This window comes from Sitophilus oryzae, unplaced genomic scaffold, assembly GCF_002938485.1.
Source record: "Sitophilus oryzae breed Bouriz unplaced genomic scaffold, Soryzae_2.0 scaffold_1518_pilon_pilon, whole genome shotgun sequence".
Lineage (NCBI taxonomy): Eukaryota > Metazoa > Arthropoda > Insecta > Coleoptera > Curculionidae > Sitophilus > Sitophilus oryzae.
This window is the reverse complement of record NW_022146190.1, coordinates 540695-561505: the sequence shown is the minus strand read 5'-3', so window position 1 is coordinate 561505 and position 20811 is coordinate 540695. Positions and strand designations below refer to the sequence as shown.

The 20811-nt window shown below is 33.8% G+C and overlaps 1 protein-coding gene across 1 annotated transcript; it reads right to left on the bottom strand.

The window, feature by feature from the left end:
• Positions 1-11437: 11437 nt before the first annotated feature.
• On the bottom strand, positions 11438-19132 carry LOC115878553. The gene is made up of 2 exons (XM_030895076.1): positions 18673-19132; positions 11438-13350 (listed from the first exon to the last, which is right to left on the bottom strand). Exons 1-2 carry the CDS (start codon positions 18681-18683, stop codon positions 11691-11693), a joined length of 1671 nt encoding a protein of 556 aa, XP_030750936.1. The 5' UTR covers positions 18684-19132; the 3' UTR covers positions 11438-11690.
• Positions 19133-20811: the final 1679 nt, after the last annotated feature.

Here is a 20811-nt window from a genome sequence, read left to right as displayed (position 1 = left end):
CAATTTTACTCAATATAAAATTAAATTAGAACCATCTTAAGGCCAACTGAGAGTAAGCAACATTAAAAAATAAAAAAAGAGTATGGGCCAGTAATGACGTCTAGAGGCTTGACCTTGCTAAAATTATCTCGATTGTCATTTCCCAGCCGTCTATGACGCCGTTTTTTTTTTCGGTCATATAGGTAGTAGATCGCACTCACATCCTTTTTTTCTAAAATACACCACTTCGGTTATTTTGGTGCAGAGTACTGGACCAGTGCCACATGTAAGGGGGTAATTATCGCTTCCAGGATTATTTATAATTTATTATTATTATTAAATATTAATTATTTATAAGATAAAATATGGTATAAAATTAAATTGTTAAATAAAAGGTTAATAGTGCCATATAAAATAGAAAATCCGAAGCCAATCCAGGTATATATTCATTCATATATTATTATACAGGGTGGTCTAAACTGTATTTCGGAAACTTCGGTGGCATATTCTGCCGGAGAGAAGAATTCCGCAGCATATTCTGGAATTGTAAAAAGTTCCTCAAAGATTTTTCTTGATTTAACTAAAAACAATCTTTGGATTGTCACAAAGTTTTTAACAGGACACAGTCTCCTCAATGAACACCTCAGTAGATTGAAGCTAAAAAAGGGGGGAATGCAGATTCTGTAGGGAAAATGGGAAAACACTATGGGAATAACTCATCACTGAGTGCGCCGAGACGACAACCATTCGCGCCATATACTTTCGTACTACTGATATTGGAGATGTAAAACTACCCTCTGTCGGATTATCACGGGGTTTCTAACAGGACACTGTCTCCTCAACGAACACCTCAGTAGGCTGAAGCTGAGAAACAACGCTGAATGCAGATTCTGTGAGGAAATGGGGAAACAGCAGAATATGTTATTACTGAGTGCGCCGAGACGTCGACCGTTCATGCCGTGAACTTTGGTCACAGCTTACAGAATAATTTATTTTTTTTACTTAAGCTGTCCTTTGGTGCAGCTGATGTCGAGGATGGAGAGCCCTAGCCTCTGTAGAGCCGTCTCAGATACTGGTTTTTTTTAAAGCCCGGAGACTGTATGATGAGTTATAGCTCGTTATAACTCAAGAAAGGGGAACATATAATAGATCTGTAAGGTCGCCGTGATTAACTCCCCTTCTAAACATTCTACATTCTACAATCTCATTTGTTCCTGTTCACTCTCGTTGGTTCTCGGGGAACATTCCCCAATTAAATAAATAAATAAATGCCTTTATTGTCAAAAATTTTACAATTTGTAGAGAAAGGTAAAGTAAACAAACAAACAAAACAGAATACAAAACAAGTATACAAATTACATTGTCAGTCTTATTGTTTAAAATAAACATTTATAAATGTTTACAATGTCAAAGAATAAAAAAAATAAAAATAAGATTCAAAAATATTTTGAAAGTTTATAGTAAATATAGTAATAGCAAATATTAGACCAGTTTTTGCAAGATCAAATTCGATTACCAAAATATAAGTCATTTACGGCGTAGAAAGCCTTGTCTAGTAAATAAGATTTCAATGCTTTGCGAAATGAAGAAAATGATGTTATAGATTTGATTTCAAATGGCAGGTGATGGTGCATTTTTTTCGAGTTGTATAATATTGAACTTTTAACTAACTCTGAGCGTGGGGTAGGTAGATAAAGATCTTGCTCCGCGTTCCTGAGTGGATAAGTGTGAGATGGCCTTTCTTGAGAAGCTGATACATGCTTACGTACGTATTAGGCAAACGGATTCAAATATAAATAAGTTAATATTTTTAATTTTTTAAAAAAGTTCTGGCAATGAGTTCTGCTGTTTAGTCCCAGTGAATATCGAACAGCTGTCTTCTGGAGCTTGAAAATTCGGTCAAATTGAGTCGCACAACACGCACCCCAGAATGGAAGGGCATATCTGAGGTGCGACTCAAAAAGTGCATAATAAACAGTTCTAGCCACCGACAAGTCAAGCTTCTTAGAAACAGATCTTAATGCAAAACAGGCAGAGCTCAATTTTTTCGACAAAGCGTCGATATGCATGTCCCATTTTAGAGAATTGTCTACAACAAGCCCTAAGAATTTTACAGATTTTACGATGTCAATGGTGGTGTTGTTACAAAAGGCTTAATTTTAGAAATGTTGAGACTCAGGAGGTTCAAATCGCACCAAGATTTAATGGTGACTAAGTCATTTGATATAATCCTATGAAGTGCCGTGACGTCCTTGTTGCTCCAAGTGAAGCTAGTGTCGTCCGCAAAAAGTCATATTTTACCACTGATGTTTATGTTAGCAATGTCGTTAATAAAAAGAAGAAACAAAATAGGGCCTAGTACTGAGCCTTGAGGTACTCCACATTCTATTGACTTGCTAGAAGACAACGTGGTATCCACCCTCACAAGTTGACTTCTGTTGCTCAGATACGACTTAAACCATTCGAGAGATGTTCCCCTGAATCATAGGATCATATGATTTACACAGTCGAACGCCTTAGAAAAATCACAGAAAATTGTTGCTGTAGAATGATGGTTATTTAGGCTGGAGTAAACTTTATTAAGGAGAGAAAACATAGCGTTATTTGTGGACTTAATTGTTGCTTAGAATTCCAAACTGATGTTCAGTAAGTATTTGGTTAGGTTAAATATAAATTCGGGAGCGAATTTTAGAACACTAGTGCTTCTCGATATGAACGAATTTGATAATCCCATTCCGTGACACTCTAGTTGTATAACATCGTTTTCTCTGCATCATTCGATGACCTATTTGGTTGTACAAAGTTGTACAGCAGATATCTATATTTCGCCGAAACGAATATTATATATTATCCAACCAACACGCGCCTCTTTGTTGTATCGACCGGAAGTGCATTCGCTATTCGTGACGGAGCGCCGACCGAATTTAAAATAGAAAAGCGGACAGGACGCAGGCCGCGTTCACATTATCGCGTGCTCCACCGTGACGTCACGGTCGTCGAGGCGACACGCAAAACGGCCGTTGCGGGACGAATTTTCTTGCGGAACTGCGGTTTTGCCAATATCAATCTAGGGAAATTATTTTATAACGGTTGCTGTTAAAAGGGGGCTCTTTTGAAGTTTACAGTTTCTGCGTCAAAGCCATATGGGGTTGATTGTCACGCTAATTCAAAGTTTCTTGATTTGTGTTTGACATCTATGAATTGTTTTTACAAATTGTTGCCTTTCAAGGAATCCTTGGGACTGACTAATGCTTCAGTGCAAGATTCTGAGCTAATGGCTCTACTTGCCTGGAGTATTTTTGTTTTTGAACATCACATTAACACGTTTTAGAAAAGGGCGACAAATGGCATTAAAACGCCACGCTTGTCCAGAGAATTGGATCATTGAAAATTCTGTTCAATTTGTTTGCTGATGTTGTTTTCACCTGTCCACTTTGAATCAGATGCTGCCTGCTGTGGATTTCCTTATCTTCACCTTCGAGAGCACTTCGAGACCTTACCGACATGCGTGGCCCTACAAGTAACTAAGCTACCGCCGGCATCACCCCATGGACCTTGAAGGTTACTCTTAGCATATATGGAAATCGTCTAAATCCTCTGCGATTTGCGGATGATGAAGTCTTAATAAGCGATAAAACTGGAGAAATAGGAGAAATAGAAACTACGATTGCAAGGATTCGCGGAGTTTTATCGTCAGTTCTTGCTCACCACCTGGGCTTCACCAGTTCTCTGAATCATCATCATCATCATCATTTTCAGCTTATTCGACCATTTCCAATTATGGTGTAGCTTTCCTAACATCTTTAGATACTCTCTTTGTAGTTGGGCCTATTGTTGTCTATTGTTAGCCATGATGGCCCAATTTATCCCTGCCAATTTTCTAATATCATGGTCCCATCTCAGGTTCGGTCTTTTTCGTTTCGGTCTCTTAATTCCTCGTGGCTACCATGCAGTAATTTTTGTGGTCCATCGTTGTGATCCTTATGGCCAGGTCCATCCATTGCTACGCCATTCCTGCCCATTGCCACTTGAGGGACCTGACTCTGTGGATGACGTTTTTTTTTGTATCCACTCGTATCTTTATTTCGTATCTTTTCGTACTAAGGTGTTCGTTGATGAGACAGTGTCCTGTTAGAATCCCCGTGACAATCCGAAGATTGTTTTTACATAAATCCAAGAAAATCTTTGATTATCTTGGACCGTTGGAGGACACCTCAGGAGGACACCCAGGTTACGGATGGAGTCTTCCGGGTTCTTCAGTTCCGCTTTCAGTTGGTTCCCGCTTGGAAAACAGAAAGGTTCTGGTCCAGTTAGTGGAGTGTTCGCTCCTGTTTTAGCTAGATTATTTACTTTTTCATTGCCTTCTATTCCTTGGTGAGCAGGCACCCAGAGTAGGAAGATTTTATTTTCTTTGCCTAATTTGTTGAGCTTCTCTAGGCGTTCTTTGACCAACTTCGAAAGATGGTTACTGAGTTTATCGCGTTTAATGCTGCTTGACTATCGGTTAAGATGGCTATTTCCTGTTTTCGATAGTTCCTATCTAAGATAAATTGTACGCATCTTTCGATAGCGTAGATTTCTACCTGAAGGATGCTGAGGTAGGTGCCCATTTTTGGTGAGTATTTAGTTTTCTGCCCAAATACTCCTATCCCTGTCCCTCCTTTGGTTTTAGAAGCATTAGTATACCCCCTCTGGTATTGTCTTTTACATGCTGAACAACGTTTCTTCCTTCCAGTCCCTTTTATTACCCCTGACCTGCCCCTGGCCTGAAAATGCTCCCAGTACGGTTTCCGTAAATGACTATTTTAATCATTGTCGCATTGGCATAACTACCGACGACAATATGCAGTGGTGTTAGGTCTAGGATAACCTCCATTGCTGCTGTTGGACATGTTTTCATGACACCTGTGATGCAGATACATGCCAGTCTCTGTACTTTGCACTTGTTTGTAGGCCCACTACAGCTTTGACAGCTTTTTGTCTTTGCTAATCGGGTCTGACGTGAATTTTGGCAACGTTTTTCCGTTATTAATTGTTAATTGCTTGTATTATTGATTATATCGAGGATTATAGATAATATAACAGACACAGCCTTTCCCCAAAATTACATAGATAATACTGCATTTTATTTCTCTGAAACGATAAGCTAAAATGTATGCATTTACTGAGAAGGTATTGTCAGGATATTCAATTTTTATACAATCATAATAATCCGTACGTAATCAAAACCCACCACCCATTTCAAGACAAAAAAATAGAAACCAAAAGTAACTAGAATATGAAACTTAAAATTAGTTTAATCGTCACTCTACTGTCTTATTTAATAGAATAGCTCCTTTTCTTAGTCACGATATTTACACAATTCTAATTCCAGTAGCTCCGTCTTAATTCGTTCGATGGTTATATACGGTTACATATAACTAACTGCAAAAAATCATACCACAGCTACCTCTTTTCCATTAAATCTACATTTAATTATCGCCGCCTCTTATTTAGTCTAATCACGTCGAGAGTGGGCGTGCGTCAGTTGGCGGACGTTCTTTTGTTTCGGTAGCCATGGTGAGTGATACAAAGGGTACCTATTTGGAGAAACAACTTCTGGTACACCGAGAGAAAAAACATTTTTTTTGTAAGAATGGATCCTGGTGATCAGGATCACACATCTTTTTAGAATCCCGTAAACCAATTTATTTCTCATTTTCAGTATTTACTGTGGCTTTTTAATATAGATTTGTTAACTTTCTAAATTACTTTAATTCCATAGTGCTCTAGAATCTAGATTAGACTTACTTTATTTTAACAACTGTGGATCATCTAGGTATATCTAAACTGCTCTTACACGGTGCGGTAGATGGTAATTCTAAAATGTGTACTGATACCTGATACGTACGGTAAGAATAAATAGTAGACGTTCCCATTGATATAAAAATGCAACAATTATTTTTTGGTCGTATGTATTCTTTGTATTTCGATACATTTTTATCAACCAAATTCAGTCGTTTTCTGCTCAGCAAGGCAGAGGTTATACGAAAACAAAATATTTACAAGTGCTTATATTTTATTCCAAAACCAAATTATTTTGAAGATTGCCTAAGGTATGTACGTATATTATTCGTTAAAATCCTTCGTGCTTTTGTTCTTCTTCTTCTTCGGGTTCCATCTCCTAATGGAGGTTGGAAATTATCATGGCAATTCTAACTTTGTTACCGGCTGCTCTGAATAACTGGTTTGACGTCATTCCAAACCATTCTCTCAAATTCTTAAGCCATGATGTTCTCCTTCTTCCTTGGCTCCTTCTGCTCTTTATCTTTCCTTCTATTATGTTCTGCAGCAGGGCATATTTAGGTCCTCTCATTATGTGTCCAAAGTACTCAAGTTTTCTCTTTTTAAGGGTGTTAATCACCCTTTCGTCCTTCTGAATTCTGCGTCGCAGTTCTACATTTGTAACCTTGTCAGTCCATGCTATCCTCAGCATACGGCGATAACACCATCTTTTGAATGCCTCAAGCTTCTCCCTTTCGGGCTTTTTAAGTGTCCAAGCCTCTGAACCATAGAGTTGCAAATAACTGCTGTTGCAAATAATTGCTGTTGCAAATAATTGAGTTACAAATAATTGCTGTCACCCCTTAGCAAATCTAAGCTTTAAGTTGATGCAGAGACATTTTTTGAGTTTTACTGATTGATCCAAATTTTCGGTCAACCAACTGCCTAGATATTTATATTTTTGTATTCTCTCCATAGGTGTATCATCTATTAAAACATTGGCTTGGACATCTTCTCTCTTTGTGATTATCATAAATTTAGTTTTCTTAAGGTTCATTTTCAGGCCATAGACCCTACACGTGTTGTTTAGTCTTTGTAGAAGTGTTTGCAGACCCTCCACTTTGTCTCTTTGGTATAATGCCCGTAGTGTATATAACATTAATAAGATTAACCAAAATTTCAATGGCTTCATCATCTATGAGTTTGAGAAGCTCGATTGGAAGTTCATCAGCTCGAATTGGAAGTTCATCAGTTCATGTGGCTTCTGAGAAACTGGGCACCATGTCCGGACGATTATTGTAAAAAAGGTCTTTTATATATTTAGACCAACGAAGCAGCTGTTGTTTAATATCAATGATTGAAGTACCATTTTTATCCTCTATTACTGTCGGTTTGGTTTGTGCAAGTTAAAGCTATCATACTTTCTCTCATACTCTTCAATGGCTTCACACTTTCTACGGACCCAGTCTTCTTTGGCCTGTCTGATCTTCCGTCGCATCAGGTTCTATATTTCTTCATATTTAGCGGCATTGTTTTTGTTATTCCGCCTTCCATTAAATCCAAGATTTCATCGGCCATCCATCTTTGCTTTGTTTTTCTGGTTGCAGTTAATTTTTTTTGGCCTACAGTTGAGATTACCTTTTTTATTTCGGACCATTTTTCATTAATATTAAAAGTGTCTTACAAAGTTGAGATATCTTTTAAGTTGTCATTTATTTCTGTCTGTGTTTGTTGAAGAACATCAGCATTTTCAAGCTTTCTCAAGTCAAGCCTCTGTTTTTTACTGGGCTTTTTAAGCTTTTTAAACGTGACTTCTATACTGGCGACTACTGGGTTATGGTCAGAATTGCTTTTATTCTGCAGAATATCAAACTTTTATTAGTCACAGGGAGTTCAAGCTTAACCCCTAAAAGTTTCATTGCAACTGGCTAGTATTAAAACGAAACTAATACTCGTTAAAGGATTAATAGTAGAGCATTTAAAAAAAAGAATTTGGTTTTGCATCTACTATGAGATTTAGGACTAGTGGATGCTGTTGTAATCGTTGAAATCTTAACTGAAACTCTATCGAAAGGAACTGACTAAATCAATGAATTACACCAATATTCAATTCGGCAATTTTCTCCTGATGAAGGTCTGGCTGTATTTATTTATGGATTTGAAATTGGTAATGCGTTAAAATTAAAAGTTCTTAAAGATGTGTTTCCAGTTACAAGCATATTTTGGTAGCTAAGACAAATTGTTATCCAAATGGCAGGACAACTTCGGAGAAGGTTTCAGCGATTAATCTTCAATCATTACTAAGCCATACTTTAATAGAGATTGATAGATTCTCAAAAAGAAGATAGATAGATTCTCAAAAAAAGATCTTCTTTCTTCTCTTGCATCAAATGGGGTGCTGATGGTAGTGGCGGTAAAATATATTTTAAGCAACATTTTGAGTTTGAAGTTTTTGATGATACCTACATGTATATTAATAACTTGCATTGTTCCATTACGTCTAACTCTTGATAAAAATGAACAAACGGTTTTCCGGAAAAATATAAAAATGTCATCCAAATACTAAATTTAACTATATGGTTGCTATATATTAGACATTAGACCATACTGGCTAGATTAGGCCTTCTTAGATTTTATTTAAGTTGGTACAAGTTGATGGTCTTTCTTATTTTCTTAAAAATATTTATACTCAAAACTCGTTAAAATAAAACGATTTTCTAAAACTCTTTATTTCAAAACAAAAGCTAACCGTAAGAAAACATAAAAAAGCTAAACATGTTTTTCGCTTCCACAAATATTTGTTATGAGCGAAAGACACATTGTTGCCCGATTATAGTGAGTTTGGTGTGTAAAAAAGAAGACACTTTCAATACGTGACAGAAAAGACCAACAGTACGGCCAAAAAGAGGATGTCCTCTGGAATAGCTGAGGGTTGGCAACCCTATCTTAACACCTTGAAAGGTAAGTTTAAATTTAATGAAATAGATTTTTAATGAAATAGAGTTTAGATTTGAGCTGGTAAAAAGCAAAGTGGTGTAAGTCAAGTAATAGTACTTCTGAGAAACACAAAGTTTTGCAATTGTGTAAATAATAAACTCCCAAATTATAAAACTAAAATTTAGTACAAAGGGATGTTGTAACAACATCCTAAAGTTTTATTGTAAAGTTGTATGAATACTAAAATCGATGCAGTTTTTGTTTTATACGGGCGCAAAGTGACTTACACCACTTTGCTTATCAATGGAGTCCTTCTTCTAGTTACAAAGGTCTGCAAAAAAATTAAAAAAAGTACATTATTTTTTATTTTAAGTACTATTTAATGTAGAAATGTAAGAATTCTACAAAAAATACATTATCACAAAAGTAGAACGAAAAAATATAACATTAATGCTCGGTTCCTTCTTCCTCTTCAATATCCATTAATGGAGTTGTATCGTTCGTATTTGGCGCCGTGGATAAATTCCTAAAGAAGTCATGGTGAATGGGGGGTATGTATGGAAGAAGGTCCAACATGTCCTTTTTTTGCCGCTGTCACTGGTCGTGTCTCAGAGTACAGATCTGTAGTCGGTATATTTGAAAGAAGTGAAGGTCTTCCACCTTTCTTGGGTTTTAGATTTATACATGCAAATGGAAAGTCTTCGGAAAGCGTTTCTTTGTATAATACCATGTAAGGCTTTTCTTTCACAACTCTGATCCATTGAATTTTGAGCCAATTAACTGGCTGGTTGTCCTCATTCTTCGTTCTTCTAGTTATGGCTTTCTCCAACAGCTCTACTGAATGGAAATCTTTTCTGAACATTTTAGTCAGGTGGAATGGTTTATGTCTTCTACACTGTGTAATTATATTACACCAGTCTTCAGGAACGTATATGGTTTTGTTCCTGGCGTATGTTTCCACAGAACCATAATCGGAATCATTTGGTAAGAATGAATGTCCGCTAACCATAAATTTGTGATCTATGACGTCAATTTCATTTGCTTCACTGCTCACTAATTGCATGAAAAAAAGCACTATTTTGATGTTACGATTTTGTCCAGTACATGCATCGCTATAGGCCACAACGTGCTTGCATGTTGAAGCTCGAGTCTGGAGGTGTTTGGAGATACATGAACCGATTTCTTGAGAACCCCTGGAAGCAATCGTCTCATTCCAAACGTACATGTAACCTAGATCAGTTTCCATTTCGTGCCAACCAAGGTTGTATACGTACATATTTCTTTTGTAGTATGCCAGTGAAGTTGATATAACTGGAAATGGCAGGGCTTTTTCTAAGTCGAAAGTAAATGCATAAAAGCCTTCCTCTTGCTGTGCCTTCAGTTTATCTCGTTTCAAGGATTCTCTGGCCGCTTCTGCCTTCCTTAGGTGTAACTCATGCTGTTGTTTGATCGTAGCTCTTTCTTGCTCATTCTGCGATGCTTCGAGTTTTACTTTCCAAGAATCACATTTGGAGCATGTGTCTTTGGAGGGTTTATGAAAATGCAAATTAAAAAGAATTATTAAACGTACGTCTGTAAGTGGCTTCTTTTTACTGGCCGCAAATTTTCCTGCAAGCAATGTTCCAAGTACAGGTTGTACATTGTGCGCAAATTTAAATTTTCTGCTAGGTAGCGTCTGTTGGGGTTATGAGCCCTGGTGTAATGGGATTGGTATGAAGGAAATGAATTGATATGATTGAGAAGTTCGTTCATTTGCTCTACAGAAGTTTTATTTTTTGGAGCTCGTCGTCCACGGTCATCAGACCCAGCAGGCTTTGCAAGCATTACCTTTGTCGTGATCCTGGATTGGACCACCGTCGTCACCAATCTTGTAGTCGCTGCCACCAAATGTTGTAGTTCTCTATTTGACTCGTATCACCACTTGTTGGGAATGTTATTCTTTATTTTTTTTATAATTAAATTCTTACTAAGTTGTTATTACTTTTTATTTTTAAACTTTTAATACAAAATATAAATTTAGCAGTATTACGTCTATGAAAAATTTTTATGAATGTCCCCTGGTCCCTTCTGTGACCGTGCTTTTTATGAGAATGCCCTCTCCGAAAATCCACGGGCGTACCTACTATTTCTTAATAATATTTTCAGGTAGGTTTGCAAAGGGACAAACATGACCATTTCTTAAGTAAATAGAAACCAGACATCGCGTCTGAAAGTAAACGAATTACAAAGGAAAACTAAAAATGATGCAACTATTTATGACTATTTCTTCCAAATTTCATCTTAAGGTAATGGTTCTGTTTATTTGCATCACCCATCTTTCTGAGAAGAATAATAATGTTGATGGTATTTTTCGTACCTTAAATTCTTTAGGCATAGCCGTAGAATAAGGGTAAAAATAATATTTTATACAATTTGTCGAATATACATATACATATAACCATATTAAATGTATGTTCACAACACCTCCCCCCTTAATGAGAGATTTCATGAGGTGAAAGTGATATGAAATCTCAAAACAAATGTTTATATAATTAATTAGTATAACTCAGATGGAAATGAATAAAAGTACATATATAAAAGTATTATACAAGTCTTAACTACTAATTATAACTAACTTACATTCTAACTTAACTAACATTTTTTTTATAACTATTGCAGATTTAAAAATGTATCAAATGCGAAATTATTTTTCTTTAATGGTCGCCTTGATGGTACATACCCAATGGGTCTGCGCGAGGGCGCCTGTAAATTAACATTCTCTTCTTCGGAGTTTTCATAGTTACCTACATTTTCAGAGTTTTGGCTAATATTACGATTATAATGAGCAACATATCTATCACTATTTCTAGAAGATGGTTCCACAGACTGATTAACTCTAATGCATAAGTTTGGAATAATTCCGCAACAGGCTGTCTTGTTAGTACATTTTGTATACAATTTATAAATAATAAAAATAATAGCAAGAAGAGCTAAGATATAGGCAATTACAGATGCTGGAAATGTATAATTGTTTACAAGTTTCCTTTTAGAATTTCATCACCTAACTTTTCAATATCTTCTAGCTTATGGCTCGCTACATTAAGTTCGGGGATGTGCTTTGTTAATTTCCTATAATGTTCGTTGAGAAATATTTCACTAATGTTTATTTTTTCTTCCTTTATCCTTTCGCAACAATTATCACTAATGTCGAATGGTGGAATAAAATCACTTGAAATATTGGACTGGACTGTATTTCCATGAGGGATTAGCATTGATGATGCGCTATAAGCTTTACATTGTTTACCTATAGTGACACTACCGCAATTTTTTAGTATTACATCTACGTGATTTTTTTTATTATTACATGATATCGTAAGAGTTTCTGGATGAGGAACTGCAAATAACCAAGTGTTACTGGTTTGTAGTTGAATAAAAATTGCTCTATCTGACTGAATTATACGTTTGTCACAGATATCAGGTATGATATTTGTGAATTGCAATAATTTAACTTCGCAATTATCTGCCAAATGAGCAAGAGAAACTGGTTTTTGTTGCTTGCAAATAAATTTATTTTCTATAATTTTTAAACAAGTATTAAATTCTATTTCCGACAGTGTAATAAACTGCTGTTTGCTTTCGTCAATTGCTATATATTTAGATGAGGGTTGAATTAATATAAACTGGTTATTTGACATTAATTTTGGAAAGGGTGATATTTTATAAATATAGAATAAATTTGTTTCAATTAAAGGGATGTTTATAATATATATTAATCGTTTGTTTTCGAAATAAACTTGCAACTCGATAACATTTAGAATGAGATTTGCATTGAGCGGATCTAATGGTACAGGAAATTCTAATCCATGAGGTAGAGATTCGGACACATCTTTTAATTCGTTAATTAACCTTAATGGCGTTAATATTGAGGGGTGTAAAACTCCCTTTCTTGCTACTAAAATAGCATTCGTAATCGTCATGATTTCTAATTGTAATTGATTTAGCATCATATTTAAAATAGTGACGTGTTCTTCTATGCCGGTTTTTATATATAGAAAATGAAAATTTTCTTTGACTTTGCTTAATTCATCGCTAATCTTTTTTATATTATTTTTTAATAAATTTTCGTTAAAATCTAAAGTTCCAATAGTATTATTGAAATTAATTATTGTTGATTGAACAATTTTTGTTTGTTCTTTTAAAAGTTGAAGGACTGAAGTTTCGTCTTTATTCATTTGTGAAATTTTATCATTATAGTATTTAGCATCTTCTTCATCTAAAACGCCGAATAAAACTTTAGTTGCTTTTCCTACAATATTGAACCAACCTCGTTTTTGTCTACTTTCTGATAAATGACTATGACCGATCAATTCGTGTAAGACTTCTAGTTCTTTTTCAATTTTTTCGAAAGTGTATTTAGAACTTTTCAAAAATAACTGACAAATATAATAGTGATATTGAGCATTCTCATTATTGCATAAATCTGTAGTATACTTACGGTAATTCTTTAATGATAATAACTTATTACTAATATTTTCTAATTCTACAAAAGTTACTAGTTTCCATTTGTTATTAAAAAACCTTAGTTCGCCCAGGTGCTCAAAGTGTATTCCAGGGTTCAAGTCATAAGTGGTTATATTGTATTCTGAGTGGACTACTGCTAGGATACTGGTAATTATTATAAATAAATTAACCCTAAAACAAAATATATATACTAATAATAAGCTAATTAAAATTTATTAATTCTAGTTTTTATAATCTATATATACTGATTATGTTTAGTTTTAATAATAAAAATATTTTAATCTATTTGCATGAATAGTTTGTTTATTTTTTCCTTTTTGAATTGTATAATTTACATCTGATATTTTTTTTATAATGGTATATGGACCAATCCATAAGGCGGAAAGTTTTTTACTTCTGCCACGTCGAACTGATTCGTCGTAAAGTAACACTTTGTCACCAATTTCGAATATTCTGGTATAACTGTTTTATCGTAATTATTTTTTGATATGTTTTTACATTTTAATAAGTTTTCTTTAGCTAATTGATTAGAATGTTGCATTTTTTGTTTAAGATTGTTTATGAAATCATCATAAGTATAATTGACTTTAGGTGGTTGTTTAACTGATGTTGGTAATGTAGGAATATGTCCGAATAAAAGTTCAAATGGAGAAAATTGTGTAGCAGTGTGAGGTGTAGTATTATATGTAAATGTTGCATAGGAATCCAATTATCCCAGTCTGTTTGAGATGTCTTAATGAAGTGTCTTAAATATTCTTCTAGAACTTTATGAGAGCGTTCTAGTGCTCCGTTTGACTCTGGGTGATAACTTGTTGTTTGGATCTTTTTTATCTTTAAAAACTTGCAAGTACTTTTAAAAATATCACTTAAAAAATTTGACCCCTGATCTGTGACTAGCATGTCAGGTATTCCGTAAATGCATATAATATTCGTTACAAAATGATGCGCTACAGTTACAGCTTCTTGATTTCTCATAGGTATATTAATTATATATTTTGTTAAATCATCCTGAAAGGTTAATATGTATTTGTGACCATTTTCGGTTTCTGGTAGTGGTCCAACTATATCTAAAAAACATTTTTCGAACCGTTTTGATGCCGTGGTCGTAATTACCATAGGCATTTTTGTTTTCGAGACTGTTTATTTTTTGACAAAGTTCACATTTTTTATAAACTCTTTTATGTCTTTTTTTCATACCTTTCCATGTATATAATTGAGATAATTTTTTATATGTGCGGGATGACCCTTGATGACCTCCTAATGGACAATTGTGATTTTCATTTAATAATACAACTTTTTCAGCATCTGAGGGGTTGATAAGACTGTTGTTAAATATTGTAATTTCTGAATAGAGGTCTTTAAAAATATATCTTATCATAGGAAGAACGATTTCCCATTTGACTAATGAGTTGTAATGATATTTTATAAATGATAGTTCGGTTTTTCGTTGGATATAATATTTCGTAAAGTTAGTAAGCAAGACCAAATATTTTCATAATTAATATCACTGAATGTATTTTCGTTGTCTGTTAATAGAAATATATTACAATTATTTTGTTGATACTGAAAAACTGACGGCATGTCTAAAGGATTTGTGTTATCGTAATGTTCTAAAAATGTATTAATTTGTTTATTTTTTCTAGAATTTTAAAGTCGTTTTTGTTGAATAATTTTGGCAAAAATAAAACTATAGGTATAAGTTGTGGTGTTTCAAACAGATTTGTGTTTTTTTCTTTGACTTTGGAATTAATAATTATATGGCTTTCGAGATGTGTTTTAAAATTATCATAATTGGTAATAATAGAATTGACATTTGTTGTGCTAACTATTCTACTCAATGCATCAGCATTTGTATTAATCTTTCCAGCTTTATAAATTATTTCATAGTCATATTCTTCAAGTTTTATTCTAAAACGCGTCAAACGAGAACCAGGGTCTTTGATATTAAATATATAGAGTAGGGGTTTGTGATCTGTAACAATTTTAAATCTTGTGCCAAAAAATATATGGACGGAAATGTTTTACTGCCCAGACGATTGCAGTTAGCTCTTTTTCTGAAGTTGAATAATTTTGTTCTGCTTTATTTAGAGTTCTACTAGCAAACGCTATTGGACGATCATGATTAACCTTACCCTGCGATAAAATTGCTCCTACTGCGAAATTACTCGCATCTGTTGTTATAATAAATTCTTTGGTAAAATCTGGGTATTGGAGAACAGGTGGAAAAGTTATACTATCTTTAAGAATTTGGAAAGAATTTTCGCATTTTATACCCCAATTAAAAACAGAATCTTTTTTAATAATTCGGTTAAAGGTTTAGCAATTTTAGCGAAATTTTTGATAAATTTCCTATAATATCCTACAAGCCCTAAAAAAGATTTTATATCTTTAGGATTTTTAGGTTGCGGAAAGTTTGTTACACATTGAATTTTTGATGGATCTGGTTTAATGCCGTTTTCTGTAATAATGTGACCTAAGTATAAACATTCTTTTCGTAAAACTGACACTTCGAAGGTTGAAGTTTTAAATTATGTTGTCTAAATCTTTGAAAAACTTCAATTAATCTATCGTTATGTTCATTTAAGTTGTTTGCATAAATTACTATATCATCTAAATAAATAAAGCATTTCATACCATTAAGACCGCTTAAAACTGTGTTCATGAGTCTTTGAAATGTGGCGGGAGCTCCTTTTAAACCGAAAGGCATTCTGTTATAAACGTAATGTCCTGTATTAGTGCTAAAAGCGGTTTTATTTTTTATCTTTTTCGTCCATTTCTACCTGATGAAATCCACTAGTAAGATCTAAGGTAGTAAAATAATGAGATTTTCCTAACTGGTCTAAAATTTCTGCTATATTAGGTAGAGGATATGCGTTTCCAATGGTAATTTCATTTAACTTTCGAAAATCAACGCATACTCTAAATTTAGGTGATAATGGGTCGCTTTTCTTAGGAACAACTAGTAAAGGACTATTCCAAGGACTGTCCGAAGCGGAAATTACCCCGTCTTTTAACATTTGCTCAGGTTCATTAATTATTTCTTTATGTTTGAAAGGCAATCTATAAGGTTATACGTTAATAGGACCTTTATTACTTTCTGTCGGTATAGTGTGTTTTATTGTGTTGGTGCTTGTTAGTTTATCGCCTTCTAAGTAAAAAATATCGTTAAAATCTCTACAAATATCTAATACTGAATTAGTTTCTTCTTCATTTAATTGGTCTAGATTAATTTCTTTTCTTATTTTAGCAAAACGATCGATAATGTCATAATTATATGTTTCTATAAATTCGTACTCATTAAAAGAAATAGGTTCGACATTCACTCTAGGTGTATGGATAGTTTGAGCTTCATTAGAAATATTTAATATGCTAACTAAACATTTATAGTTCTGGACTTTTGTTAGGCTTGACCCTAGATATAAATGTTCGGATAATTGTTTTGAAACTACTATGCCTTCGGACGAAGATAAATTAGCTAGAGCAGGTACAATAATTTGACATCTCGCGGGAATTATTGTAGTTGCTTCTGACGGCAAAATTTTAAAAAAAATTGTCTTCAAAATTAATGACTCCGTCTTCGTAATTTATTTTGGCTTTATACTTTTGCAAAAAATCGCGTCCTAATAGTCCATCACTTTTAATCGGTATACTATCTGGCACAATGTGAAAAGGATGAGTTATTGCTTTGTTATTGTTTAATTTAATTGGGATGTTACAAACACCTTTAGTAAATACAGGTTCTTTACTTATACCTTTTAATTCTATAATGCAAGTTTTATTTAATTTTAGATTATTTTGTAATAAGATACATTCTTTCAATAAAGATATATCTGCCCCTGTAATAATAAAGATGTAATTCTTTATCTTTTATATCTAAAGAAGGGATTTTAATTATCTCTAATTGTTGGTAACTATCGGAAAATAATACTGATTTATGCGGTATGTCAATTAAGTTTTGCTCAATTTTAATTTTATTTTTATGCTCAGGTAGTGTGTAATTCATAGAACAGCTATTATCTAATTTAAGAAGCGCTTAATCGGCTGCTCGCGACCAAGGCTTCGCTCTCGTTTCCCGAAAAATTTTGAGATGTGCTCGGTTCTGAAAAATAATTATCTGCTGAATTGATTAACGACTGAGAATTTATAGTTTGAATTTGTTGTGGTGATCTATTATTTGAACTATTAAAATTGGTAGTACTGGATTCATTATTGTAATTAGAAAAATTTTGAGATTGTTGAGGTATCGAAACATTTTGCTGCCGTTGAGGAACTTGTGAGTTATTAAAATTTCTTGGATTCTGAGAATATCTATTATTGTAATTTGAACGAGGATTATTACTGTTATAATTGTTACCATAATTACGATTATAATTACGCACGTCGTTGTTCTGATTAAAATTTTGATTGTTGTAGTTTCGATTAGTGAAACGTCCTTGATTATATTGTACTGTATTTACGTCTTGTCTATTTGAAAAATTATTATTTATTAAAATTTTGCGGTGGGCGTGTCTGATTATTGCTAGGTACATTTCTATTATATGAGTTACTATTTTGTTCGTATTGCCTAAGCTGTCTACACTGTGATGTTAAATGATTATTTTTAAAACAAAATAAACAGGAATTATTAGAAGAATGATTATTTAATTGTCTATTTCCACGCTCTACAAAACCTATATTTTTAAAATGCGAGTTTTTAAACCTGTCATTATTCTCAAGTTCCATTTCAATTGCTAATGATAAAGCTTTATCTAAATATGTAGTATTTTCGGCAATAATACGCATTTGAATTTTTTCATCGTTGAGTCCTTTTCTAAAAGTATTGACTAAAATGGAGTTTAAATTTTCTATTAAAACAGTAGCTTCGTTATTTGCATAATTTAAGTGACACGTTTCTTTATATTTATTAAAGAGAATTTGTAATCTATCGCCATATTCTTTTACAGTTTCCCTAAAATGTTGCTTTATATTCATTATTTGTGTTAGAAAATGCGATGGTGGTGTTTTATCAGTAAAGTGCTCTAATAAGAAATCTTTTAGTTCTTCCCAATTTTGAAACTGTTTATATTGTGTTACCTCTTGTGCCTTCCCTTTTAATTTAGTACCAAAAATTAAATCTACTAGTAATTCTTTTTTTTTGATCCACTTTGACAATTTTTAATATTGAATCACAATTTTTAAGAAAAATTGGAGTGAATTTGCGTCACCCTGACCATCAAATGAATTTATTAAATTCAGAACATCAGTTGCGTCTTTACCTCCTGCCATTATTATATTTTATTAATGATTTATTACTTTAGTTTAAGAATTATTATTTATTTTTATAGATGTATTTTTAGTTTGAAGAGAGAAAAAAAATATTTACGAATTTTAAGCAATATTTTTTTTTTTGTTATTTGCAGCCCAGAATTATTATTGTCTTAACTTAAATCTAACTAACTAAAATCAGAAGAAAAACAGTAGCGTCACAATACAGTAAACAAATGAAAGACTTACCCCGTCATCATCTGGTGAAAACAAAAGCTTCCCTGGAGACTTGCTGCTGCGTCTGGCGCTCCTTCAGTGTCCCCAATGTCTACGTCTCGTGTCGGGCTTCTTGCTGCTTCTTGGTGCACCTTCAAGAACTGCCCGTTGCCTCTATCTTCTTCCAAAAACTGGTAGGTTTTCTGCTGCGTCTGGCGCACCTTCAGGAAACCTTGGTAGTTTTTACCGCTGCCACCAATGTCGTGATCCTGGATTGGACCACCGTCGTCACCAATCTTGTAGTCGCTGCCACCAAATGTTGTAGTTCTCTATTTGACTCGTATCACCACTTGTTGGGAATGTTATTCTTTATTTTTTTTTATAATTAAATTCTTACTAAGTTGTTATTACTTTTTATTTTTAAACTTTTAATACAAAATATAAATTTAGCAGTATTACGTCTATGAAAAATTTTTATGAATGTCCCCGGTCCCTTCTGTGACCGTGCTTTTATGAGAATGCCCTCTCCGAAAATCCACGGGCGTACCTACTATTTCTTAATAATATTTTCAGGTAGGTTTGCAAAGGGACAAACATGACCATTTCTTAAGTAAATAGAAACCAGACATCGCGTCTGAAAGTAAACGAATTACAAAGGAAAACTAAAAATGATGCAACTATTTATGACTATTTCTTCCAAATTTCATCTTAAGGTAATGGTTCTGTTTATTTGCATCACCCATCTTTCTGAGAAGAATAATAATGTTGATGGTATTTTTCGTACCTTAAATTCTTTAGGCATAGCCGTAGAATAAGGGTAAAAATAATATTTTATACAATTTGTCGAATATACATATACATATAACCATATTAAATGTATGTTCACAACACCTTGTTTAGAGCTCGAGTTAGCCTCCCATCAGAAATTTGTAAAGTATTTAGGAAAAATTTTTTGCAAACGATTACACTATTTCCTTCTACCTGGAAACGGTACTGGTTAATCTTCTGCTTGGGCGGTCTTGAAGAATTTCTTGGGCGTCTGTTAGAAAGTAATGTCTGCTGCACTAGGCCACATAGATACGCGTTTTGAGTTTGAAACGATCCCATGTCCCAAAAGTTTTTAAACAAAGTCTTGCGTAAGGCCTCTTGTATGTTATTTGCACATTTTTTTCGACATTTGCATTCAAAGTTAGCGGAAAACTTCTTTTCAGCAACAACCTTCCCTTTACTAGTAACATAGGTTTGGCCTAAAAAATTGCGTGCCTTCTTCTGAGCCTCTCGCTTCCATTCATATCTCTGGCGTTTTCTACTTCTAGAAGATCTATTATCATTTTGCGAGTCAGGTGTGGATTCTAGAAAACCCAAAATAAAAGTTATATATCATATTACGTACACCTAATAATTTTAAATCTAGCTTTACCGGTGTTTTCGTCGGAATCCGGAACAATTTCAACGCTGCTCTCGTTTTCGAAAGGATCTGCAGCACTACTGTCCGAATCCATCTTTACAATTCGCCAATGAACCACGAAGAACAAGCTGGTGCACAAAACACTCAAAAATATATTGAAATAAATAAAAAAAACACCAAAACTATGACACTGTAAGTGCAAAAAAAAATCTAAAATTAGCATTTGTGTACCGTCAAAGCGGTGTAAGTCGACGTACGTCACTTTGGTTGTCAACGTATCCGCCGATTAACTCACAAACTGAATTTTGCTGCCATCTGTTGACCCTCGTTTTAATTTCTGACTTGCACCGCTTTGCCATTAAACAGAACCTATTGTCTAGATTTCAGATATGGACTTAGTTCACTTTAAACAAAAAATTGACTTACACCACTTTGCTTCTCATCGGCTCATTTAATGAAATGAAGGTAACATGAAAAAGCTTAAAATTAATAAAAGGTTACTAGCCAATTTATAAATTAAAACCACAGTTTAATTAATATAGTTAAAATCCGGTGTTAAAACCCTTCACAAAAGATTTAAGCAAGTCAAAGTGATTAGAAGCAATCGTTTACATCCATATTTACATCTGTTATGGCAAATATTAGCCAATAAATCAAAAATATATCGTTATTACAGTGGATAAAATGTACCAACAAACAAGAAAAATAACTATAATCTAGAACTGAACAGAAGGATGGTAACGACTGTAACCCCAGTTAACAAT